Genomic DNA, 27,729 nt, shown 5'->3' with positions numbered 1-27,729 from the left:
ACTCAAAAAAGGAATTTCTGACTTTTCCCTCATAATTTAATATTGCTTTATATTTTTCTAATATTTATGAAAAAAACCCAAATTATCTGCATACAAACTATTACTTATCATTTCATTTTTCTTCCAATCAGTAATTTGTCTTTAAAAGAAAATGGTATAAAAATGCACTAAATTTTGTCTATAATATGCTATGTGTCTTGCAAGTTTCAAATAAATTAGTATATCAGAGGTTTGCTTAGCAAATAATTCAATGTGCAATTTAAAATTATTGCTTAAATCTGTAGAACCAATAATATTAGTTGTATATGTACTTAACTGTATTGTGTTAGTTATATAGCTGAACTTGAAAATAAAGATTCACAAGTGAAAAATAAAAAAAAATTATTTACAATTTTATGCAAGCAGTCAGCATAACAACACAACACCTAAGTTATAACATACAAATAAGTTAAAACCAGCTGATCTCTTTTTATCAATAAATTATTCAAACTTTCTTGTAAAAATTGAAGCAGAAATCTCATTAAGCATATTGCCATACTAAGAAATCTCATCAATTCTTATTTATTAACAGGTGTGAAAATTTCAAAACTGCTTCTATATTAATTGGGTCTCATCAGAAACAATATGATGAGACTATGTGACCTTAATATTTAAATTTTGATACTGCAAGTTCAAGTTTCTATTCGTTAAATTTCAACCCATTTTGTCTGGCAATTACAAACACCGTTATTAACTTTTTACAACAGCCAATTAATAGTTTCAAAATGTATTACGATACTGCCATAATATGGATAAATATCGGGCAAACACTTGAGAAGACCGTCCATTACCATTTAAAACACTTCAGGTGCACAAATGATATTAAATTTTATACGATGGCTATTATTATTTATGAAGCATATAAAGATACATTCAACAGCAAATGGATGTCAGCATCACCAGTATATGTAAAAACATTTATTGATGTTGTGTAAAGGAAGTGATTATCAGTTAATGTTTCAAATATAGAAAATAATAAAAATGTTTTACCTATGCACCAGTATCCAATTTGAAAGTATCTGGTCACTACATGCAACACAATTTTGTTGTAATTTTTCCAAGCTAAAATCGTGATCTTCTAAGTTACTCGCTATCAGGCTTGTTTAATTTAAGCAAAGAATATATCAAAATGATTTGTCCAGAAAGCCACCAGTCTTAATTATGGGACACCGGTAATTTCAAAATGCACATGAAAATCACAGGTTTGTGAAATGAGTGCTCCTAATCAGAGACACCCTTTATTCAGCCAATTCCCAGAATAATAGTAGGAGTTATTACAAACCTGTTATTTTGTCGCCATGCTGAAACACATAACTGTTATCTTGATAAAGTAATTTATCATATGGTAACATGAAACTTATACTCAAATGATATAAGTAATGGCCACTTAAAGACACAACATAGACCCTTTTTTACACAACAACAAATTAAAGACAAGGAAATGAATTTTTCAATATTTTTAAGTGTAAAACAGTCAGTACATGCCCATATAAAAAATATAAATTATAATGACCCATTCTCAGTATAAAAGCAGCAGTTACCATAAACTTGTCATCTTGTAAGCATGCTGAAACACAACTTTTATCGTGAGAAAGCATTTTACAGTATGTTAACACCAAATGATAACCACTTACTAAACATTAAGTGGTAGCCATTTAAATACAACCCAGATACCATTTTATGCAGCAAACACTCAACAGCACGAAAATGAATTTTTCAATATTATCATCTTTCAAGTGCTCTGAATATAAAACAGTCAGTGCATGTCCATATGAACAAAATTATAATGACCCATTCCCAGTATAATAGCAGCAGCTATTATAAACATACAATTTTCTAATCATGCTGGAAACATATAACTGTTACCTCGATAAAACATTTTACCATATGTTAACACAAAAATTATATCAAAATGATAAGAGTAGTGGCCACTTAAAACATAACCCAGACGCATTTTTATGCGATGACAAATTAAAGGCAAGGAAATTCCTTCTTCAATATTTCAAGTCATAGAGTGGATATATATATAAATATATTTATATACGTTTGGTGTGGCCGATTGCAACCAAAATACGAGGTGCACATATACATGTTATAGCAGTCCTATATACAAAATTTCAACGTTCTGAGGCTACTCGTTTTTGAGTTATGTGAGATATGTACGTAAGCACGAACATATGTTCGTACAGAAGCCACAAAAAATTCTCTTCAGAATTATTTTTAGTTTAAGTTTTTTTAAGCAGTTTTATAATTTTTTTGAAGGAAAAGAGTATTTTATTCTGTCCTTACGTACAGATATGGTGCAAAAACATCGTTAAATTGCATTCGATAGCGGTCAAAATGGATATTTTCGGTGAAATATGCTGCCTGAAACTTTTCGCGATTACAATACTTCCTTTTTACTTCGTACAAGGAAGTAAAAAGGACATGCCTTCTTCAATATTTCAAGTCATCTGAATGTTAAACAGTCAGTATCTGTCCATATCAACAAAAGTATAATGACCCATTACCAGTATAACAGTGGCAGTTATTATATACATATCATTTTGTACCCATGCTGAAACATATCACTTTTATCAGGAGAAAGCATTTTACCATATGTTAACACCAAACTTATATCCAAATGATAAAAGTAGTGGCCGCACTAAAACACAAACCGAGACACTTTTTTACGCGATGAGAAATTAAAAAAAGGACATGCCTTCTTCAATATTTCAAGTCATCTGAATGTAAAACAGTCAATATCTGTCCATATCAACAAAAGTATAATGACCCGTTACCAGTATAACAGTGGCAGTTATTATATACATAACATTTTGTAAGCATTTTGAAACATATAACTGTTACTTTGATAAAGTATTTTATCATGTTAACACCAAAATTATACCCAAATGATAAAAGTAGTGGCCACATAAAAACATAACGCAGACACTTTTTTACACAACAAATTAAGGGCAAGGAAATGAATTTTTCAATATTTTAAGTCAATTATAATGATAAAGAATCTTACCATATGTTAACACTAATTTGATATCCACATTAATAATAAGGACCACTTAAAATACAACCCAGACACTTATTTACATAGATGCATAGAAATGAATTTTTCGTTACTATTACTTTTCAAGTGATCTCAAGGTTAAACAGGTTAAACTGGTAAAAAGTAAGTAAATTTTAGCTCTTCAATGCAATACCTTGCCATTTCGAGCAACGAATAGCTAGTATGTGTTAATGCAAAATGTGTTTCCTTAGTTAGTCCACCACTAGAACAGCCTAAAAGTTTCCACTGATCTAACCACTCAAGTAACTTATTTAAATAAATATATCTAACATCATCATTTTGCACAGTTAACGGCTTTTGATACTCATTCATCTTATGGTGTCCTTTAAAGATACTTTTGACATTGACTATTGACCACCATGTAGATATAATTTTAATAAATTCAGCTGTTGTTTCGTAATTTAAAATACTATTTTCTTTACCAATAACCATTATTGCCTCTGCAAGACGACTGTCAAATATTTGTAATGCTAGCTTGACATTTTGTCTTTCCAAATTGGTTGGATACAGAGCTTTCAGAGTCAAACCATAACTATATTTTACAATTCTGCCTGCCTCTAATGAATGGAGACTTTTTATGCATGCAAATGCCGCTGTTTCGACCTTGGAAAAATTTTCAAAATTTGGATAAAATAAACATTGCCCAGAAGTTTTTTGATTTATCCAGTTGTTCCTGACACACTTCAAGATGTGCACTGAGTCAATAACAAAAAAATAGTGGCCGAGATAAGTCTGCAGGGTTTTTATACACAATACTAATTTTTGGAGGCATACAAAATAATGACATGGCTTTTTTATTTATTGAATTATTGTCAGAGACAACTGCCACAATTCTATAACCTATATTTTCTAAACCAATTATAATTTTCTTAAGATATTGATACAGATCCTCAGCATTTAATGATTTAACTGGTAATATATTTGCCACATCCTTGAAAGGTGATAATAAGCTACGTATCATAAAAACATAAGCACTTGTAGCAGCTTTTTCACAGTTGTAGGCCATGCCACACAAATTTCCTCCTTTAAAATCGAAACATGAATTTAAATGCACTTCATCCATCATAATAATTACAGTTTTATCATTTTCTTCTAAATCCTTGCATCTTTGTTTAACATATCCTAAAAAGTCATCATTAAATTGCTCAGTAATAGGATTAAGAGAAAACGTTGAACAAATTCTACGAATAGTACGTGGATGGAGAATAGAAATGTAACCTGAATGTCGTAAAAACTTGTATGCATGCGGTGAGATCGAGTTTAACAAACTGCAAAAAATAAGTAAATCTGGAGTATATCGATACTTCTCTTTCTTTACATTTAGTTTATTTACTTGCTCTGAAAGGAAGTTCAGTTCAGTTTCTTTTTCAGGTAACACTCTTTTCAATTCTGAAAGCATATCATCCACAATTTGTATAGAATCCTTAATATATTCTTCATTTTGTAAGTTATGAGACAGACTTTCAACTTCCTTTAGTACTTCTAGAAACATATTTACATTACTAATTTTTAGAGGGAAAACAAATTTACCAATAGATTTTATAGCGATGTTTTTAATATAAACACATACTGTTAAATCCTCATTTATTACTACCGATTTCTGAATTTCTGGAGCTGGGTCATTTAAAGTATCAAGTAACATAGTTGAATTTTCAGTATGTACAGTTGTCCAAAATGTTTCTAAAATCTGATGTTCTAGGCAATTATTGAATTCAATTAAACTTTCAAATGATCGTTCATTATCATACCGTTCTTTCATTTTCAAACTTTCTTCTATCGCTTTCTCCAGGTATTTCTCTTCTAAACGAGCTTTCTTCTTTCTGGTGACATTCTCGATACAGAATTTGATGACATGTAGGATGGGCCATCAGGGAACTGAGAAGGTATGCATCCTTTTTTCAAACGTGGCCTAGAAATTGGGGCTTTAATTAACTTCGCTGATTTCTCATCATACATTTCGATTTCTCGTATTATTTCATCTGATCGAAAATGTAATTCACATACCTATAAAAGAAAATATTCAAAAATCAACTTGTTGTGAGTACAAAAGTTAGATGCATGTTAATATTTACTAACAGAAGTCAATAAGCCCTATGATTTAAATAAATAATTTGATACATAAATACGAATTAAAAAACCAGTAATATCATTTCAATTACGTGTATAATTTAAGTAATTTGTAAAATCTGGAATGCTCATCATAATGATTACAGCTTTATTTACATTTAAAGAAAATTATATATTTGAGATAATTGTTTACTACAAACACACTGGTTACCAAATACAAATAATTACCTTAAATACATCATACCAAATTTCATATATCATTACAAAAATTTTAAAATGAAACCTATTATGATTACTTAGTAGTTCCTTGTCATATAAATTATGATAAATTTGGAATAACTACAGAATCTGCCTGCACAGTATACTAGAAAGCATTTACAAATTATTGGCATTTATGTAACTACTAAATTTAGAATTATTCCTGTTATATGGAACTTTATTTCATTCATAAAACTTTGAAGGAAAATATTTTTTTGAAATGATTAAAACAGGCAAGATTAAAATCTTTCAAACATAAAACTTCTTACCCACAGATAAAAATCTAATATCGTAAGCATAAACATCACATACCTATCAATAAAAGTAATAAAAAAATGTAAAGATACAAAATATAAAAAATGCAGTAAAATTGAACTTACTCTGGTATGTTTAGTAGGTTGAAAGCCATCTTTTCTTCGTAGACTCCTTATCCATTTCATCCGGAGTTCAGTCTCATTTGGAAACTTGAATACAGCCACTTTTGGTCCGTTTTTATAATTACCACGACATGTGGCTACAGCACATTTATGAGGCATCGTATGAAATTATAAAAGCACGAGACAATATATAAAAAAAGCACGAGACAATATAAAAACTCTGTCGCTAACGCAAATAAAGCTGCGTTCACACTGGCGCGGCAACGCGTTCGCGCGTAAAGCGTTAACCAATCAGAAGCGAGCTCAGAGGCGGCATTCGCCGGATGACGGATGGCCGGATGGATTGATTCAACTTCAACTTTTTGACGCTTGACGCGTGTGTTTCTCGATTCACGTGATTGCAACAACCAATGATTATGTTTGTTTACTTACCCGCTTACTACTGCAGCTTTGGAAGCCATTTTTACCCATTTTAGCACTTTGTACCAACAAAAAATCAAACAAACAAAAATTAAAAATGAGTGTTTCTCTAGCGACGGATGAACTTTTAATAAATGAAATTCAGAAATACCCGTATTTATATAATCTGAACGATAAACGCCACAAAAATTCCCTGATGAGGAGGAATGCGTGGATCAGCATAGCTGAAGCCATTGAATCTACAGGTGAGTGGCATACAATTTTTCTGCATTTTAAACTGATTAAAATTCTTTCTATTTTAACTACTTACGCTAATTCTTGAAATATAACTAATTCAGTTTGACTAAAATTAACTTTTAAATAAACTCATAAAGCATGATTTACTGAATTTGTAAATTAAAAATATCGTAATTTCTTCTCATACTACTGCTTAAGTGAATACTATGTTTTATTTCATTTTTAGTTTATATTCTTTAATCAATTTAAATAACGAAGTATTACGATCTATGACTTTTCTACAGATTAAAGTTTCTCATATTTATGATTTGTTCTTGCAGCTGACAGATGCCAGGAGCGATACAAATCGCTCCGAGATCGCTTCAGGAAAGAAAAACGTTTGCTTAAGCAGACGAGTGGCAGTGGTGCAAAAAGGAAAAGAGAATGGCCACTGTTTCAATCAATGACATTTCTTGAGCCGTTTTTAATTGATAAAGAGTAAGATTTTTAAATTATGTACCTGTTCCACAATATTCTTGCATAGCATTATGATTAACTACATACAATATTATTTTACCTAACAGAACATTTTTTGAGGATTTTAATTTGGAAAGATAATTTTAAGCAATTAATATTTTTTAAATGTATATAGTTTCTTTTGTGTGAGTTTATATGGTTTGAAAATATGTTAGATATGCTTAAGGGATTGAAATGCAGATTGAAAATAGGTATTAGTGTCCTATCAAATTAATATCATCACTGAAATTAATATACAAAAACATCTGAATGAAATTTAACATCAAATTTATTCATGTTAAAATGTATATATATTTTAAGAAGTGTTTCTATGAATTTTAAAGCACTTCTTTTTACCTTAAAAATTTGATTACTTTGAACAGGTCAAGTAATCAAATTTTGAACATTTGAACGTCCAAATTTAAGCTTTTTCCTTTTTTGTATAGAAGACCCTTTATCAAATGACAAACATTTAACTGTAATTCTTTAATACGATACTAAGAAGTTTTACTTTGAGAGAAACAAGTGCCTATTTATATCGTGAAAAAATATTATTTGAAAACTTCATCTTTTGATGCTGGGAATAAAATGTAAACATTATACAGTATAAAGTCCGGAATGATATAAAATCTGGACCTCAAAACTCCCCCACCTCATTTGCCTCCCCAACCCCTCCATGCATAATAAAACATGTGAAGAGTCCCGATTCTTAATTTCACTTCTACACTAAATAAAATACATTCTTATTGAAGAAACAATCATTTTAGCATAAATTTGTACAATCAGTAATTTGGCTTCATTGCTGCGTTTGAGATGCATTGGCACACATCTCAAACAGAAACATTCCATATAGATACATCGCTGATGTGACACCAACCTGGCAAATCATTATTTATGTGTATTATACTTTCCTTTCATCATGCCATGTTTTGCCTAAACAATTTTTTTTTATGTTAGAAATTGAATAATAAAGGAGTATGTTAACCTTTTATATTGACACTACGCTTGGCGATGATGAGGAAACATTTAACAAAAATTTCTTTGCATATGCTAAAAAAAGATTTTGTTGATGAGACTCATAGACCCAAAGTTTAACTTTAGGGTTGCTGAGTTCATTGGAAAAAATGGCAACTTGCCATACAACAGCACTATTCAAGTGAGACTTCTTTAACACATTTTGAAAACAATCTTAAACATCATATGATGACATACATACTTTCTTGGACAATTTTTTATTGAAATGAGCTAGGGATGAAAATGAAAAAATTGTAGAGAAAAAGGTAACAGTAAAGAATAATGAAGGTATGTTGTACATAAGTAGAACATAATAATTAAGTTTTGTAAAACTATTTTATTTCTTTAAATTCTTTCATATATTTGTATTATGCTTTATACATATTTTATTTATTTTTATGCAATACAGTGCATAAAAAAATAAATAAGAACTGTATAACATGTAATTCATTTTTTATTTAAAAACACATCATTAAAAACTGAGGTTGTTGTTTGGGGACTGCAATGGATTAATGGTATCTAAATATTTCTTAAAGAATAAAATTTTTTAGGATATGAGTAGATCAGATTAAAAGCTCAGTCGCAGAGCAAAGTAAAAGTTGTCCACTCCATTGTAACACTGTATTATTAAAAGTTTGAAGTATAAATCTTTTGAAAATCAAAGTAAGTTAAGATTTAAAATATAGCCTATCAGAGAATCACTATACAATTTTGCTTGGTTTATTAATACATTTTAGTATACCTCCAGGTATAATCCATTAATTATATTAATTATTGATTGACTCAGGTAATGAAAAGGTTTATTCCATTAGCACAGTTTAGCAACATGCGTTGTAAGCTGTACTTCCTTACAGGTCCATATGCAATTATTTTTGGTCTTTTGTATATTAAAGCATTTTAATTTTAAACATTTCTTGCTCTGCAACAATTTTTTTCAATAAAACTAATATACTGTTGAATTTGAATAAAATTTATGAGCATAAGGTTGAATTTTGCATAATCTGTAATTATTAATTTGAAATTGTTTCAGTACATGGTCTAATTTGAGCATCCAAAGCAGGAATTCATCATGCTCCAATGAAGCAACATGCTCCAATGAAGCATCATGCTCCACGGATTTTGAGCAGCTGGATGTGCAAGAGTCAGTGGATTTTGAAGATTTTGGACTAGAAACAGCTTCTGAGTCTACCTTACATAAAAGTATGTTAATATGAATTGGAATTCTGGTAGATTAAAAATTGTTATTTTTATACATCATGTTTAGATGATGAAAATTTTTTTATTTATATATACATGTGCTAATTTACAAAAATATGTTTAAATAATAATAAAAAAAATTCTAATCTTCTAAAATGCACATGTATATATTCCAAATACAAAGCAAAATAGTGAAACAAATTTTAAAATATTTTCAGTAAAATATGCACAGTGGAGATTGAGATTACTATTTAATAATGAATTTTTTATTTATTTTTCAGATTCTTCTGGGAAAAAAAATGATATGATCGACAAAGCCATTGCTTCTGTCCTTGAGACACAAGAGCACAACAACATAGATCATTTAATGTTGTTTATATCAAAAACAGTAAAGTCTTTTCCTCCAGAAAAGCAAAGGAAGGCCTTGCAAATTTTATTTTTGATTTAATGGATGATGAATAAACCCTAAATACATCCTTTATTATTGTGTTATTAGTCAAGTGTGTTAATAAGTTTAATTTGTCTAACAAGAAATTAAACATTTCATTCAAGACTTGTACACTACTTACATTTCCTAAGCAAAACTAATTCCTTAAATTTCTTAGGAACATGTAATCTTAAATTCAGTTAATACAAAGTTTATTTGGGAAACGTATATTCACATTATATTAATTATATAAATCTTATCACCTATGATTGTAAAAACAACAGTGGATATTTTTTTAATAAGTAATACTAGGAAGGTTTATGCACTTGAGTTCACTTTTGTAATTTAGACAATTAGTGTGACGTGAAATGTACATATTATTAAGGGTGACTGCTGCCTTCTTATCTGCACAGATTAATTATATCATATAGCTATACTTTTTTGATTTCACCAGTTATTTTCTTCCTCATATATGTCATTCTAAAGTAAATTTTTAGTATACACTCTTTGATGTTGAAAAATATTTTAATTTTTACACATATACAGACAAATTAAAATAAAATATGAATAAAATACAATTGGATAAATAAAAGAAAATTTACATAAATTATGATATGGCAATATACATATAAATAAGAAAGGACGCTTAACACCTAGTAAAAGTGTGCCTAATATTTATAAATTTCATTTTCTTGAAACTATAGCATCCTGCCATGGTACTGCCCCTTCTCTTATAAAGTAATTAGTGTATGAAATACGTACAGCAGCTGCATTCCTGCTGTACATATTTGAGGCAGAACGAGACACTTTACTCAAATTATGCATATTTTCCTCTCTCCATCAGCCCCTTAAAATATTGCCACTGCCATCATCCGTATCTGCGAAACCAGGAGGACAATATCGTCGTTCTTTTGCAGGCATCTGTTCCTCTTTACTACGTAAATAATTGTGCAAGCAGACAGATGCCTTCACAATATTCTCGCTGGTTGTAAGACCAGCTATAATCGGTTTACGCAGAATTCGGAATCTGGCAGCCATGATTCCAAATGCGTTCTCAACACATCTCCGTGCTCTTGATAGTCTGTAATTAAAAACAAACTTTTCTGTATCTAGGTCTCGACCAGGATATGGTCGCATTAAATTACTTTTAAGGGGAAAAGCTTCATCACCAATAAAAATGTATGGTAATGAATACTGCGATACACGAACTGGAGAACTTTTAGGTAAGTTCAGTGCTTCTTCATCAAGAGCATTACCAAAGGTGGAATTGATGAAAATTCCTCCATCACTCTGATGGCCAGCAGCTCCGATGTCAACAATTATGAACTTATATTTCGCATCAGCTACGGCCATCAAAATAATACTGAATGAACCTTTGTAATTATAATACGTAGATCCAGTCCGTGGTGGAGCCTGTAATGAATTTAATTTTGACTAGGAATACAAGGCATCATAGTTCAAAAAACAAAAGTTTGAAACAGATTATCCAATTAAATAACATAAATGATGCTGCAAAGTTTTAACAATATACGAGGGTTGGAACTTTAATAGTGGCACCACAGCTGAAAAAACGCTATGCAACAAAACCAAAGAATATCGCGTATACCACACGTGAACTACATACCTTACCTCTCAGCAAAAAGACTCGTCCTGTCTACGTCACGCGCTTACGGAGTGACGCGAAGAACGGATCCTTTTATTAGCTCGCAGTCTAAAGTAAGTGTTGTCAGGATGTTTTCAAAACAAGAACAACGATGTTGGATAAAAATTTAATGTGCCAGACGTCGTAGTGTCTTCAAGAGGCTTGCGGGGAATCTGCATTGCCTTACAGAACCGTAGGAAGATGGGTGAAAGCATTTAATGAAGGACGCCAAAACGTGGCAGACATGCTGCGGCCAGGTCGTCCGAGTGTCACCGATGCAGACGTGCAAGCTGTTGCCGCACTAATGGACAGTGATCGCCGCCAAACGATTCGTCAGCTGGCCGGACAAATAGGATTAGTGCATACGACTGTGCTGCACATTCTGAAGGAACGCCTGTCCATGAGAAAAATTGCTTCACGATGGGTTCCACATCAATTGACGGAAATGCAGAAATGGCTACGATACGATCCTGCCCGAATCCACCTGGAGCGCGAAGGAGATGCTTTTTTACGCCGTATCATTACGCTGGATGAGACTTGGGCCCGATCGTACCAGCCAGAACTGAAACGCCAATCAAACGAATGGCGTCATCACGGGTCACCACGACGTTCGAAATTTCGTCAGAACCCCAGCAATGTGAAAGTTATGGTGATTCTTATGTATGACTGTGATGATGTCATCCTAACGCATATTGTTCCCCCACAGCAGACCATCACTGCGCAGTATTACTGCTCATTTTTAGAGCACAATCTCCGACCAAAAAAACGGCGACACTTTCTGCAGAACGCTCCTCTCATTTTGCATGACAATGCTCGGGGCTGCATGCAGCGCAAGCTGTGACTGATTTGTTCAAGCAATGGGGCTGGGAAGTGCTTTACTATCCACCATACTCCTCATATCTAAGCCCTTGTGACTATGACTTAATTCCTAAGATGAAGGAACCACTTCGTGGCACTCACTTCCAAACTGTTCCTGAGATTCTTGCGGCAGTAGACCGGTCCATTCAAACTCTCAACAAAGGTATTCTGCGACGTCCACATCGTTGAAAACGGGTTGTACACAATGCTGGCGACTATATCGAAGGACTGTAAAACATGGTGACATGAATCACTTTTGTATTCCGTGTAAATAATTAGTTGCCTCTATTAAAGTTCCAAACACATTTACATACACGCACACACATAAGTGTAATAAAAACTTTTCATAACCTACTCATGGGAGTAGTGTGTGAAAGTCACATTATTTATTTTACAACAGTTATACGTACCTGAATGATGACATGCTTTCCGTCAATGGATCCAAGGCAGTGGGGGAACTGCCATAAAGCTTCATATTCCTGGGCAATGCGCAGCCACTTTTCTTCACTTGGAACTTCCAAAACAATTGGCTGTAATACATTGCACAAAGCAGCACAAGTATCTCTTATTATGAGAGAGACTGTGGACTTTCCCATTCGAAATGCAAATGACAAGCTTGTCATTAAATCTCCACTGGCAAGAAATCTTAAAAATGTGTAAGAAATTTCATGTACTATCACATAAATTTTACATTAATATATTTACAAATCACAAAATAAATTATTTATTAATCAGATTAAATTACTTTTTACCCCTCTCACAAAGCAAAAGCTGAAGGTCATCTCACTAATAGCAGTAGCATTTTTGATCAAATTTTGAATGTTAAATGAAAAAACATTAATGTTTGTACATATATCAGCTTAAATTTCACTAGAATTACCATCAGTGAATCAGATTTCACTAGAAGGCAAACCTTTTGACATTCTCATAGCATTTTCTGAATGCATGATACTTTTCCACTTGCTTGCTTCCATTTAACGTGTCACAGCTCACTTCTTTGTGTCATCTATTGTCTTTAAATGTTAACTTACAAAAAAACATAGGGTGCAGATTGTATCCATTATGGTATGTAAATCAGGTGTGTGTGTGTGTGTGTGTATGATTATGGCAAAGCCTCGAGGGCTATCTGCCTAAGGGGAGGGATGCCTTCGTGGAGGACTTTTTAAGGGAAACTGGCTCGTATACACGTTACACATGGGGAAAACCACGAAAACGCCCATGTAGCCAGCCCGTTCGGGGGATCCGAACCTCGGACCGAACTACCAGTGTTCAGTGACTTTACCGCTCGGCCGCTGGTGGGCGTATGTAAATCAGGACAAACGTCTCAAGGATTATTTTGTCTTACAGCTACGTCTGTCTGCAAGTGCCATCATTCCATCATAAATATCTTTCATTTAAATTTCAATAAGGAATTCATAGTTAAGCAGGACAAAGGAGAGGGTGATCAGCATTTATGAAGCCAGGATTGCAGAAAATGGGAGTACATAATAATATCAATAAAATGCTCAAATGAAGAAAAATGTCCATAAAAAAATAATAATAATAAAAAACTGCTTGATAATCTATCAAAATTGATAGTCTATCTAACTAGAATTATCTTAATTCTTTTTAAATGATTAGTCTTTAAATGCTTTAAAAATTCTTGAAGGAAATACGAAATCAAACCGAACAATCTAAATGAAATACTTTAGACAAATGTTAAAAATATATAAATTATTTAAAAGAAAATTCTCAAGTTTATTAATAATAGTAAATCATAATTATCATTTATAAATGAGATATGGTCAATAATTTATACACAATAATCTAAAGCAACAGATTTGTTGCGAGTAAATAATCCTAGATTTCAAGATTCTTTATTTTGAACTTAGAATCTACAAAGTTTAAGGTTCCTTTTCTAAATTATTGAGTTCTTAATGTTTAATAACTTGTGAATACTAAGCAATTTGTTTAAAAATTTTAGGATGACTATTACTCATACAGAAAGGAAACTTGACAGAATGTGGCATTTAAATTAAGACAAAATTCAAATCTGGATTGATGCTGATTTTATGAAATACTTCTATGCATTGTGATCACACCTTGTCTGTTTTCCTCAAAATGCAAGATCACTTTTCACTCAAATTTTATAAAAACAAAGCCAAAGATTTAGCCTTGGTGACAATCTTTTATTAAAGAACACCTGAGCATTGACAAATTTATTAATATGGGAATTAATTATTCAAAACAAAAACTGCCAGCTATTTTGTAAGAAAAAATTATATAAAAAACAATTTCTTCAATAAGTTTTATATAAAATTGACTAATTTTAAACAGTGACATTAATGTATAACTAATTGGGGTAATTAAAATTACATTTATGAATAAAAAAATACAAACATAAGGCAGAAAATATGGTTTAATAACATTAAAATTATATAATTTTTATTACATGCCTCTTCAAAGTATAATATTTGGTAACTCTTTAAATCTTGCACACATTATACCAAAATATACTTAACTAAATCAATTTAAGGGAAGTACATGCATTATGTAAAAATTTTATATGCAGTGCTGTTTCTTATGGAAAACTCCACCTCAGAAGTTAAAACATGCAATTAAAAATTTTTAATAAACATTCAGAAAAATCAAAAATAAACTAAGTTAGATATATATACATACCTTAATGTTACAGCCAAACGATCTTTTTCTGGAATACTTTGACGAAAATTACTATTTCTCTTCTGTATAGATGGTCCAACCAGGGCTAACAATTCATCGAACTGACCAGGCGTCATGCGAAAATAATTGAAAAAACTTTCGAGATCATTTAGTCTCATTTCTTCAATTAAATTATCTGCATCTCCTTGCTGCAATCGTCTCTGAAATATGGGTCGAACCCACCATCTTCTATTTCTCCTTCTTCGTAATGGCTCACCAGCGGCCGAGCGGTAAAGACGCTGAACACTGGTAGTTCGGTCTGAGGTTCGAATCCCGCGAACGGGCTGGCTGCATGGGCGTTTTCGTGGTTTTCCCCATGTGTAACGTGTATACGAGCCAGTTTCCCTTAGAAAGTCCTCCACGAAAGGCATCCCTCCCTTTAGGCAGATAGCCCTCGTGTGCTTTGCCATAATTAAATACACCAAAACACCAACCTTCTTCGTAATGCAAGAAGCAAAATTAGTTTCGATTTCGCCGAAATGGGATCCATTTTTATTTAAAATACACACGCCGGGAAGAATCGGACGCGAACAAAACTCAATGCGCGGGAAGATTTGGCGGGAACGGAAAACAGGAAGTACGTTTCCCCCCAAGTTTCCGATACACAGAGCCATCTAGCGTGCATCTATGACAACTTTTGACGCGAAAGTTGCCGCGTTAGTGTGAACTGGCGCACGCGGCAAGCGTTTTTTTACGCTTTGACGCTTGACGCCCCAACGGACCAGTGTGAACGCAGCTTTACCGCTCCACGTTCGTCGCTCTTGGCTCAACTACGGGGCTTTGATTTTGTTTGAAGGAGCGAGGTGAGTCAGAGACGACTACCTGTGACGTCAGAGCTTCCCCTCGCTTCAGTGTCCCGGCTTCCTTCTATAAGGAGGTGTTGCCACGGCACGCAGTTCGTGACGTCACAGCAGTAGGGATACTTTCGTCCTCGCCAACTTTAAGGGTGCCTTCTTAAATGTCCATTTGACAGGCTTATAATTAAACTGAAATTTTTATATTTAATTCTCATCGTTTATAAATCTAGAAAATACCTTGCTTTCATTAGAATGTGAAGAACCGAGATTTTTATTTTTATAATGTTTTCGATACGAATAACTAAAATTTTTAATTCCATTAATAGTTATTACTGATTTTAGCAAATTTAATCGCTGAGAAACTCTTGTTAACGAAAGAAACTTCACACTTAATGAATCGGAATTTTATTTGTACGCAATAATTAAACAGAAAAACAATTTAAGACATGAAGGCAGGATATAGATCCTAAAAAATTGAGATAATAACTGAGATATAACTGATTTAAATTACCTGGAATCATGTAGCAACATAAAATCATTAGTTGAAAACAAATATAATTAATTAGAGATGTTTATTGGTCAAGGGTCGTATTAATTATACTTACAACAATTTATGCCTTGACTAATAAACATCTTTGATAATAATAAATAATAATAAATACTCACGTTTGAAAAAATAAAGCTAAGCTTGCAACGATTTAAATAAGTTTTCATAATTATTTGAGACATTAGGTGCACAGAGAGAATTAAATATTATTTTGCATTTTAAATGGCAAATATCAAACCTCTGATAGAGGTCTGATATAGATATAAACAGCTAACCTCTGATCTTTACAGGGAAATTTTATAACATGGTTTAGCAGTATTGTGTGGAAGGCAAATGTAACAAATCCTAAACTGGGATATTGAACACAACAAATGAAAAACACAATTATCATTGCATTATTACTGCCGAATAAAATGACTAACATATAATGCCCTTAGGATGCACTAAATTATACATTACAATTCGAAATACTTTAGATAATATGTATATGTTTATTTTCAATTGCTTCTATGAATCATTTATTTAATCCCCCGAGCGTTACGGGTTTTTTCAGGAAACGACGTAAAAATAATCGTGTTTTCTTACCAGAACTATCGCAAAAGCGGCAAGCATTTTTACTCAAACTGCTTCAAAAGCGGGCCCCCTTACCATGTGGATATAATTAAGCTAATTCTCCTCTTCGTTGAATTTAGCGAGTGAAATTAGTTTTTCTCCCTATGGTATCTTCGTCACGAGACTGGTTGCTAAAATAGTATTTTATCTCCTATTTGGCTACTTTATAATTTGCACTCTAACACATATGGCTGTATATTACTCGTACCTTAAATCAAGATGTGTGCCGAATACAGAAAGTTAGTCAATATACATCAGTAAGAGAAACTACGTAAAATGCTTTAAATTTTCAGTTTCTTTAAGGAATTGCTTCGATAATGGTGAAAAATTAATCTTGCATTTTTTTATCCTTATTTTCTGAGGAAATACTTTTTAATATACAAAGGGAATTTGTGAGAATTTTTTTCTCTCGTGTTCCAATTTTTCGAATACAAATTATTCTCAACTTATTTTAGTATTATGTTTATATTTAATTTTCAAATATTATTATTCCAGTTTAAAGTGTTAGATTTAAATAATTCTTTAGATTGCATCATAAATTTATTAGTAGTTAGTTATTTATGACGCAGTCCATGCGCAGTATGACGCAGTCCATGCGCACTATTACGCAGTCCATGCGCGTGTTCTTGCTCGTGGACTTAATATAGTAGTTGCGGCCAAATACTGGGAGGCATATCTATTAGTTTCTTCAACTACAATGTTTACAACTTCGTCATCGATAAAGAGAAGGAGGAATTGTAAAGGATCATTCGCATTCTTTATGGTCATTTTTAAACCTGGTTGAGTTTTAGAAGTGTCTATCTTGCACCAATCCCGCACTTTGCTTAATTGTTCTTCATCTGAATCACTTTTAGTTTCAGATGAAGATAAAAACTCGCTTTCTGAGCTAGATAATAAACTTTCTTCTTCAGATTCACTAGCCATATATGCTTCTTTTCAAAACAGCACGAAATAGCAGCAGCAGATAACACAACAGCAGAATAGATGAAGTGGCTGATGAATAAGATCAGGCAGTTTGGTTTATAGAGTAAAATCACTTTGGGGGTAGAAAACAAGTAAATAGCTTGGTCAAAGGAGCTTCTTGAGAAAATAAATGTATTTTCGAGTTACAATGCAATTTCCTTGTATTTAACTATATAAGAGTTACAATGCAAGTATTTATATACTACGTGCATTATCGAGATGTTAATAGAAAAAAAAAAAAAAAAAAAATCTTTGTAGCAAAATTGTTAACGATATTATTTCTCCAAGACATTTACGCAGGTGCGTAGTCTTTTCATGAATGATGAAAAATAAGTTAACAGTTTTCCGAGCAGATGCTCCAAATTATACAGCTTTGAAGATTAAGTAATGAAAACATAAACTCTTATTTCTGGTTATGTGCTGAAAAGGATATTACCGTTTTCAAAGAAAACACCTAATAGCGGAATCTCCAAGTTGACTTCAACGTAAATATACCTCCAGGGGGTACTGAACTAAAAGCTTACCACCTTTGTACATTTTCTACTTTGTATGGGAGACCATTACCTTTGTGCAAGGACAAAAAAGCATCCGCTATCTATAACTCTGATGTTTCTCAGTTTGTTCCTTTTGTTAACTATGACGAGAAATGGAGCTGCCGTAAATTCTAAATTTATTGCTTCTTCCAAAGACTCTGATTTCAAGTTGTGTATTTGTCGTCTGTTAGTAATTTAAGCTACCTTGGCTTTAAATTCAGAAACATCCTTTCATCAGTAATTACAGTACATATAAACACAATATCATTATTTAAATTCAGACTTTAAAATCTTCCTCTATGTTAAACTATAGAAAGCGCAAGCAGTTTATTTCGTGAAAATTTATCACATTTTTCGTAGGAATTATTAAAACGGTTTTGTTTGTAAACTATATATATATATATGTAAACACACGTAACAAAACACCGTGTATACATATGGTGATGTATGTTTGTGAGCATGAGTGCGCGTGTATGTTACATTTCCCTATTATATATCAGTATTTTATTGAAAGTAGTTGTAGACGACATTTAATTAAAAAAAACTGAAAAGTATAGTAAATGTCAAAATGCCAATATGAAACTGAATATTACATGAAATCGAAAATTTATGTGAAGCAACTATGGAATGAAAATAAATTCTAGTTAGGTTTCACAGCATAAAATAACACTTTAATCTAACCACTTGAGTAAAACGAATGCCAAGAAAATATCCTGAAAATGTATATCGGTGAAAAAAATCTCCGGAAAATGCCTCACGGAAAATATGCATCTGGTTAAAAATATCGCTAGAATAATAAACAATGTAAATCTTTTTATCAGGTACATATACACATTCACCTTGAAAAATATTTGTAATTTTTATACTTTGTAGAGATATATAGAGGATTCTTTAATATTAAATATATTTTTCATTTATTTATTACAAAATATTCTTTCTTACTAAAAATATGCTTAATGATTACATCGTTTATATATCCTAATTAATTATGAATATTTTTTTAGTTTCTTGTTATTTGTGTTTCGTTTCTGAGAATTGTTAAAATTCGGGCAATCTGAATTTTACACAAAAATAAATTCTTTCCTTAGTAACAAGTATAACTTTTACATTAGAAATATTAGAAATTATTCACAATAAATGCAATCTTGCTTTTTCGCCAACAGAATGTTTTGGCTGATTTGACTACATCAAAGCATACTAGAGCTGTCTGCCTAAGAGGAGGGTCTCTTCGTGGAGGACTTTTTAAAGGTTAGGTTATTTAATTACGGCAAAGTCTCGAGGGCTATCTGCCTAAGGGGAGAGATGGCTTCGTGGAGGACTTTCTAAGGGAAACTGGCTCGTATACACGTTACACATGGTGAAAACCACGAAAACAGCCATGCAGCCAGCCCGTTCGCGGGATTCGAACCTCGGACAGAACTACCAGTGTTGTTCAGCGACCTTACCGCTCGGAACCTTACCGCTCGGAAACTGCTCGTATATATGTTATATATGCGGAAAACTAGGAAAACGCCTATGCAGCCAGCCCGTTCTCCTAGAATCGAACTTAAGTCAGAACTCGGTATTCTGCTACTATTCAGCGACTTTACCGCTCGGCTGACAGTGACAGAATGTCTGCTACCTATACATTAATCTACTACAGACGTATATTTGTTTCCGAGAAAGAGATGGGAAAAAGAAACGAGATGCGATTGTGCCAATTGGTAGTGCTCTATTTAAATGGTCAACGTGTAAGTTAAATGGGTGGCCAAATCAAGTAAATGTTTTAATGATATATCTAGCATTTAGATATAATTCGAAATTTTTTTGAATTGGAAAGGCAACGATCAGTTTACAAACAAACTTAAAAATAATTGAGCATAATATTCATTTTCAAATACTATTCTATCTAATTTTCGAAGTTAAAATGCTCGACAATTCATATAATGAATGCTGTCGTGCTAGTACATTTATAAAGACTTACTGGTTTACCTTGCGTCCTGTGGTGGTGCAAGTAGTAGCAGATCCAGCTAGTAAAATTGGAAGATCTGTGGTTCGAATCCCGGTCCTTAAGAGAGGAGAATATAAGGATGAACATTTTTTTTTGGGGGGGGTGCCCTTGTAAGGTAAATTGACAGCACGTCTAGATGAATAAGTTTGAAGATTCATGATTGTGATCCAAGCCTCATCAGTGGTTAAGATACACCTCTGAATATAGGCAGTTCGACCTATTTTGGGTTTGATCACAAGCGAACTGACCGGCTGCATGTTTGGTTCTTGTGGTTTTTCCCCTGTATAATATGCTAGTTTCCCTCAGAATGTCCTCCACGAAGGCATCATAGCCCTCGCAGCTTTGCGTTATTTAAATAACTGAATCGATCATGATTTTGATCCTTCCAAGGACGTTTTGAGTTCACCTGTTTCATGGCTTTACTATTATTAATGAATTCCTCTCAGGATGTTATCCAAAAATATATTAACAACTCAGATTATTCGAGAATTTTTTTTTTATATCCGAATACCCAGTAAAACACCTTTGTTATGCATGAAAACTATTATTCATCAGTTTCCACTGAGGGATGGTAATTGAAAGAAATATGATTATTTTCTAAAGCTTAAATGTGAACTTTAGTATAGAAGAAGAAAGATACTAGGATGCTGAAACAATGAAATTTTTATTAATTACATAAGAATAAACTGGCGGTTCTAGCTTCATTGATCGTTCACATTATGCTATTTGTAATTATTCAACTTAGAGTGGATCACTTAGTTTTAAAAAACAAGTGATTTATGCATTTACAATTACCAGACAAGGCATTTTTTAAAGCATAAAGATAATGTATTTTAAAAATTGAGTTTGTAATCAAGCTTCGCTATCTAGGAATAAGATATAGCGCTGCAGTTAAGTTATATTCTTTCTTAAAAAATATTTCTTTTGTTCACCTATTAAAAATAACAATCAGCAGCGTGTGTTTTTGAAAATATCCCTAAATGCAACATAAACACAAGGCAGATTTCTTTAGGGAATCCTTTACGAAGACATTTTACCACTTAGGTGGAAAACGTTTTGCTAAATTAAACTCTAAATTTACAAAGGCGATTTTATGAGAAAACAGAAGGAGGACTCTACATTGGACTAATAATTAGCAAGTTGCTCATCAGGGAAAAATAACGGCAATCTTGGATAAAATAAAAATCGGAACGATATTATTGCAAATTCTTCAATAAAGCATCTAACATATTGCAAATTAAAAATTAAAAAAAGCGTTCTTTATTTTGTGAGTTTATTTGTGAAACTATGTGAGAAATAACCTCATTTTATCTTGGAATATTGGAAAATGTTTTCAGCTGTCATTATCTATCACAAATTAAATACTTTGAAATTGGATTCATTTTAAGCTGTTTAAAATATTATTTGTGTTCGTGCTTAGGGTGAAGAAATGTTTGTGTGCTGTGTTCATTCATAAGTATATGTATTTCGCCAGGATTTTGATTTTGCACTTCCCAGTTTTTAACAAATAACATAAAATTAGCATTTCATGGGAAAAAAATACAACATTTTTGTTTATCTTTAATTTAAACAGCAAAGGGATTAGAATTTTTGTTACTTTGCAAAAAGTACTTAGTAAAAAGATGGATTTCGAATTTGAAATGTTTTTGCTATTTGGTTAGTAAATTAATTAATATAATGTAGTATACTACTTAGTTAACTATGTTTTTATTGGGAACCATTTAAGGACATATTATAACGGTGGAAATTACTTTTGTTCTTTTTGAAGTTCCTCTATACATTATAAAATTAACCAATTGATCAAAATTTGCGTTATACAATAAAATAAGTACTCTAACACAACAACAACGATAAATAGCCTTCTTATATAACAGCCCCAATTAAAATTGCTAACTAAATAAAAACAACGAACGTGGAAACATTTCTGTTATGTAGTAAAGTAAGCTTTAAAATATTTTGGAAGAACTAGTCATAAATTATGTGAAAGAAAGTGAATTCAATTTTCATTTAAAAAAATTTTCTTATAATGTGTCAGCTTATTTTAAGCCATTTTATCTAGTAATAACAACATGATATTGTTTCAGATTAAAAATAATAAATACAATATCATCCATATTTCGAAATGGGCTTATTTAGTTATGCTGTTATAACTACTAATAACTGTTGATGAAACATTTCCACAGCAACATAATTTTGATCTGCTATGCAAGTTTATTTATGTGTTTATTTTTTTAATAAATATTGAATCGCCGAATATAAAAGAAAGCATTAATAAAATCTTTAAATGCCTGTCTTTGAGTCTGAGTTCGAACACAGCATATTTAAAACGAGAGAATATTACAAGACTTTGCTAGGATCCTGCTAGCCGCGCAAGACGCTTTGTTAGAAGGAAACAACTGATTGAAAGCATGTGTTCAAATATCACATCTGTCATTTATCTGTCGAAGGAAAGGTAGGACTTTTGTATGAGTATGTTTCAAAGCTTGTTTTTCCGTTCCCTAAGTACGCCAATCCCCAGGGGTGTAACTAGTCTTTTACGACAAATCTGAACTACTGCAGTTCTTCCGAAACGTGAAGAGAATATACTTACAATGACATTACTGAATGATCTGAAAGCCATCTGCTATTCTGAACTATTTTGTACTTTCTTTAAAAATGCATAAGGTTTATAAGTACAGGTTTTTTGCGCATCTACACTTATTGTTTTCTAATTACTGTCATGTAACATAAATGCAAAAGCATTTAATATTTATTTAGTCTTTCACATAATATGTCAAAACAAATTTCTCTTAAGTCACCTGTTTATGGCTGAAGTTGCTATGTGTATTTCTTTAATTTATGCTATGGAAGTTAAAAATACAGCGATCAATAAAAAAATATAAAAATTCTGCACATGTGAAAATAAAATTATGGTAAAATGCTTGAACACCATCTCCAAAACAAGAGACTAAATTTTAAAAAAATCATGTTTGAGCTAAAATATTAATGTCTTGCAAAATCTTTTCTAACATACGTGACAGTTTTCTATAGAGGGACAAGCTTTTTTTTACTGCTTAGACCTAGAGCACTATTTTTTTACTTCTTACTAAACAATCATAGATCCTTTCCCAGATTTTACTAATCAAGTCTTGCTGGCCTAAGATGTAATACTTTGATAAAGAAATTCTAAAAAAGTTAGCTTTTTTTTATTTCAGTAATTCTAAATACTTTTAAAAATTCGGACTACTACAAATTTTATTAAAACTCATACTATGATTCAAAAAGGTGCTTCAGACCGAAGTTTTTAAATTAAAAAGAAACTGTATTTGATATGGTAATGAAGTTAAAATATCATTGCACCTGCTTAGACAATATTTAATCTAAGAATGCTACTATTTTAGAGAATTTTATGCATTTCAAATAAAAAATAGCACAAATAATTATTATATATTCAGATTATACACGACTACTGCGTCATTCGCCAACATATATTCAAAAAACAATAAAAATTTTTTAAAAAAATACGTCCAAAAGGACATTTCTTTAACGTTTTGTGTGCTACCTTTATTTATTAAATATCATGTTCTTTGCACTTACACCATAAAATTCAGTTCAATAGCAATGTCGATAATTAATTTTAAAATGCGTATATATTTAGAATTTCCGGTACACAATTCCGCGCGCTAGAGATAAAAAGGTTATTTCCACCCCCGTAGAGTGTTGCTATTGCTTGCTTTGAAATCTTTGAGTTTGTTACATGTGTGTGTGTGTGTGATTATGGCAAAGCCTCGAGGGCTATCTGCCTAAGGGGAGGGATGCCTTCGTGGAGGACTTTCTAAGGGAAACTGGCTCGTATACACGTTACACATGGGGAAAACCACGAAAACGCCCATGCAGCCAGCCCGTTCGCGGGATTCGAACCTCGGACCGAACTACCAGTGTTTAGCGACTTTACCGCTCGGCCGCTGGTGGGCTTTGAGTTTGTTACACAAAAATTCGTTAAAGTTTCACGAAATATGAAATAGATAATAAAACAAATTCCAAATTTCAAATTTGGTCTTCCACATGCCCATATTCGTAGGAGGATTACGTCATTCAAACTTGGGGCCCTAGTCTGGACACTGTCGAGATGGAGGAACGGGTCGTTTTTTGCGATCTACTCGACAGAGAGCGAGTTTGGTGTCATCGTCTCGATCATTACAGAGATCGACGCGTCGGAAATTTTTCCGACAGCTGCCTAGCTGCCGTTTAACTTTCTGACTGTCGTTTTAGAGCTAAATTCAAGATGGCGGAGCTCACGGATACTTTTTTGGAAGTGTGTTTAACCGATTTGTTGATTTCTCAAGATTTGCGAAGAACTCGGGTATTTCGTGATAGAAATAATGCTTTTGATGCTGATGATTCCACTTTCATTGCATTATTTCGAGTTACAAAACCTATAGCATGGGCCTTATAAATGAATTAAAGCCCTGCTTTACCGGTACATCGACGTCAAAGACAGCAATAACTCCTGAATTAAAGGTAAGGAATAATTCGCTAGTTTTCATATTTCTCTATTGATTTATAAAAAAAGCAATTCCTTAATTTAATTTTAGTGAAAATATTTGGTATTTTTCTGTTTCACATACAGAGTAGGAGTGCATACTTAAAATGTAATTTTTAAACTAGTCTATATTAATGTACTTAATTTTTATCTTTTGATGAATAATTTATAAATTTTGAAATTTTATGTTTTAAATTATAATTTGTTTCTCTCCACTTTTATTTCAATTTGTAGTGTATAAAAATGTAATACATTAAAGAATACACAGTATATATTCAAAATTAAGCACATCCTAAATTCAACTTTCATGTTAAATTGCTTTGAGTTAAAAAAATTTATTTAAGTAATTTTAATTGTACCAATATGAATGTCAATTTCCACTAGTTTTCAGATTCTCTTGTATATAATTCAAGTTAAATTCCTGTACAGTTTTCAGTTAAATTACATTCTTGTAAATATTTGAATGCTTGATTTATTAGTTACCAGATTTTATAATTAATTACCAGATTCTACTTTTAGATATTATATCAGTTTTGTGTATTTTTTTTATTTAGATTTAAAAAGGGTATAAAGAGAAAAATGTGTTGCAGTTTCTTTCACTGCATATGTTAAAATATTTACATTAGTTTTATGCATATATTTATTTATTTATATATTTATTTAAAACAGGTTTTGTGTGCCTTAAACTTTTATGCGTCAGGAAGTTACCAGAGATACGTAGGTAATGACCGATATATTGGGCTGAGCCAGAAATCTGTCAGCCGGTGTATTCGAGACGTCACAAATGCTATTTGTTCTGGCCTTTTCAACAAATGGATTAAATTTCCAATAAATAGTTTCCAACAAAACAAAATTAAATTAGGATTTAATCAAAAGTTTTGATTTCGTGGTGTCATCGGTGCTGTAGATGGCACCCATGTAGCTATAATTGCACCGAAAGACACGGAAGAATGCCAAGGGTTCATTTATATAAACAGAAAATCATTCCATTCACTGAATGTGCAGTTGGTATGTAACTTTTCCTTCCATTTTACATAATATATATGTGTGTGTGCATTTATATGCAAGAGGATATATTTTGTGATTTAACTTCAGTTATATCATTTTTTTTTTTATTATTATTATTTTCCTTTCCATTACTTTTGTTGAAAATTTCTTATACTTTATTCACTAGTAAATCGCTCTTTAATGGATCATTCAAAAATTGTTATCATATGATTCATACATAATGCTGCTGGCACACATACTAACAAGGTAATAAATGTGAACTGTTTTTCTCAGTAGTATTAAAATCAAAACTTTATAAAAGAGTAATAATGAAGTGATACTATATCTTCCTATTTAGAACTCCATCATTTTTAATGCAAGTACCAGTTATCACTATTTTGTTCTTCTCCCACTTGTTCAATTAAAACGTGGTTATTTTTATCTCCTTATTGACAACTGTACTGTTATAAATATATAAAATGTGTTGAAATTCTTAAACTTCATTGTGTTATGTACTTCATTGTGCTTAATATTCTATGGATTATGCTGAAAGAAAAATTACACATGAAAGTGTAAGAATTAATTCTCAAGTCAAAGCGTTATATATTTTTATTAACCAGCTTCATCAAGTCACACCCTAAATTTTAATCATACGCATAAATTTGTCAAATAGTGTGTGTAACTGTTTGGTTGAGGTTTTATATCCTATTAAAATTACATAGACATGTTATTGCATATTATGATTGATTTACCTAATTACACATCATAACAAGTTACCTTCATACTGCAGAAAAGTGAAAATTGTACCTTAAATACAGCAGTATTTTATTATGCAAAAAAAAAAAAAAAAAAAAAGTCTTAACCTATTCTTCAGAGACGTGAACTCTGAGGGAAGAAAGAGCCTAGGCGATCTTTGAAAAGAAAATTCTGGGCTGTCCTGGCAGTGCTGATGATGAAAGTAAGTAAAACTAACATCTGTCTGAATATTTGAAAAATCTCAATAATGAGATTTTTTTTCTACTCCCTGAAAATGCAGGGCGTGTTTTCTGTTACTCAAGTAGTGTATGTGATGATGCAAAATATTACATTGTTTGCATAAAATAATAATGTAGTATTTCACCTATTAAATTCAGGCAAAATGCTTATCACTCTCAAAAATTAAAACGAGTGGTCAAAGCCATAAATACTGCAATTGTTTCGTTGAAATGGAATGATTTGGCTGTATCAGTGTATGCATGGGCTTTCTGTGGTTGCAATTTCAGTACTAATAACTTTGACTTACTGTTTACTTTAATGCAAACTTTACGATATTAATTGTTCTAATCTTGACAACCTGTAGATCACTGAGTGACCCATTTGAATTCCAATAATAATGTATAATATACATAAACATAAATGAAAAAACATACATATGAAACAAACACTTGAAGATTACATAAAAAAATTTAACTGAAAATACGAGGGTTGGAACTTTAATAGTGGTAACTATTTATTTACAAGGAATACAAAAGTGATTCATGTCACCATGTTTTACAGTCCTTCAATATAGTCGCCAGCATTGTGTACAACCCGTTTCCAACGATGTGGAAGTCGCAGAATACCTGTAGCAGCGCCTGTTTTGTTGATAGTTTGAATGGACCGGTCTACTGCCGCAAGAGTCTCAGGAACAGTTTGGAAGCGAGTGCCACGAAGTGGTTCCTTCATCTTAGGAATTAAGTCATAGTCACAAGGGCTTAGATCTGGGAAGTATGGTGGATGGTAAACCATTTCCCAGCCCCATTGCTTGAACAAATCAGTCACAGCTTGAGCTGCATGCGGCCGAGCATTGTCATGCAAAATGAGAAGAGTGTTCTGCAGAAAGTGTCACCGTTTTTTTCTCAAAGCTGGTCGGAGATTGTGCTCCAAAAATGAGCAGTAATACTGCGCAGTGACGGTCTGCTGTGGGGAAACGGTATGCGTTAGGATGACACCATCACAGTCATAAAC

The 27,729-nt window shown here is 32.2% G+C and overlaps 2 protein-coding genes across 3 annotated transcripts; one reads left to right on the top strand and one right to left on the bottom strand.

Annotated features, from left to right (window-relative positions):
• Positions 1–364: 364 nt before the first annotated feature.
• Positions 365–6,097, bottom strand: LOC146998956 (THAP domain-containing protein 3-like). Of its 2 annotated transcripts, none has more exons than XM_085812075.1 (2): positions 5,806–6,097; positions 365–5,104 (listed from the first exon to the last, which is right to left on the bottom strand). In XM_085812075.1, exons 1-2 carry the CDS (start codon positions 5,959–5,961, stop codon positions 4,901–4,903), a joined length of 360 nt encoding a protein of 119 aa, XP_085668201.1. In that variant the 5' UTR covers positions 5,962–6,097; the 3' UTR covers positions 365–4,900. The 2 variants fall into 2 exon arrangements, with proteins under 2 accessions (XP_085668201.1, XP_085668200.1); XM_085812074.1 differs by having other exon boundaries at positions 5,806–6,067.
• Positions 6,098–6,147: 50 nt separating this feature from the next.
• On the top strand, positions 6,148–9,640 carry LOC118194390 (uncharacterized). Its single transcript, XM_035365538.2, has 4 exons — positions 6,148–6,467; positions 6,780–6,936; positions 8,999–9,168; positions 9,447–9,640. The coding sequence occupies exons 1-4, from the start codon at positions 6,320–6,322 to the stop codon at positions 9,611–9,613; spliced, it is 642 nt and encodes a 213-aa protein (XP_035221429.2). The 5' UTR covers positions 6,148–6,319; the 3' UTR covers positions 9,614–9,640.
• Positions 9,641–27,729: the final 18,089 nt, after the last annotated feature.

This window comes from Stegodyphus dumicola, chromosome 2 (assembly GCF_044657685.1).
Source record: "Stegodyphus dumicola isolate Sdum_Otavi_A_Nest chromosome 2, ASM4465768v1".
NCBI classification, from domain to species: domain Eukaryota; kingdom Metazoa; phylum Arthropoda; class Arachnida; order Araneae; family Eresidae; genus Stegodyphus; species Stegodyphus dumicola.
The sequence above is the reverse complement of the archived record's forward strand: the minus strand, read 5'-3'. Positions and strand labels throughout refer to the sequence as shown.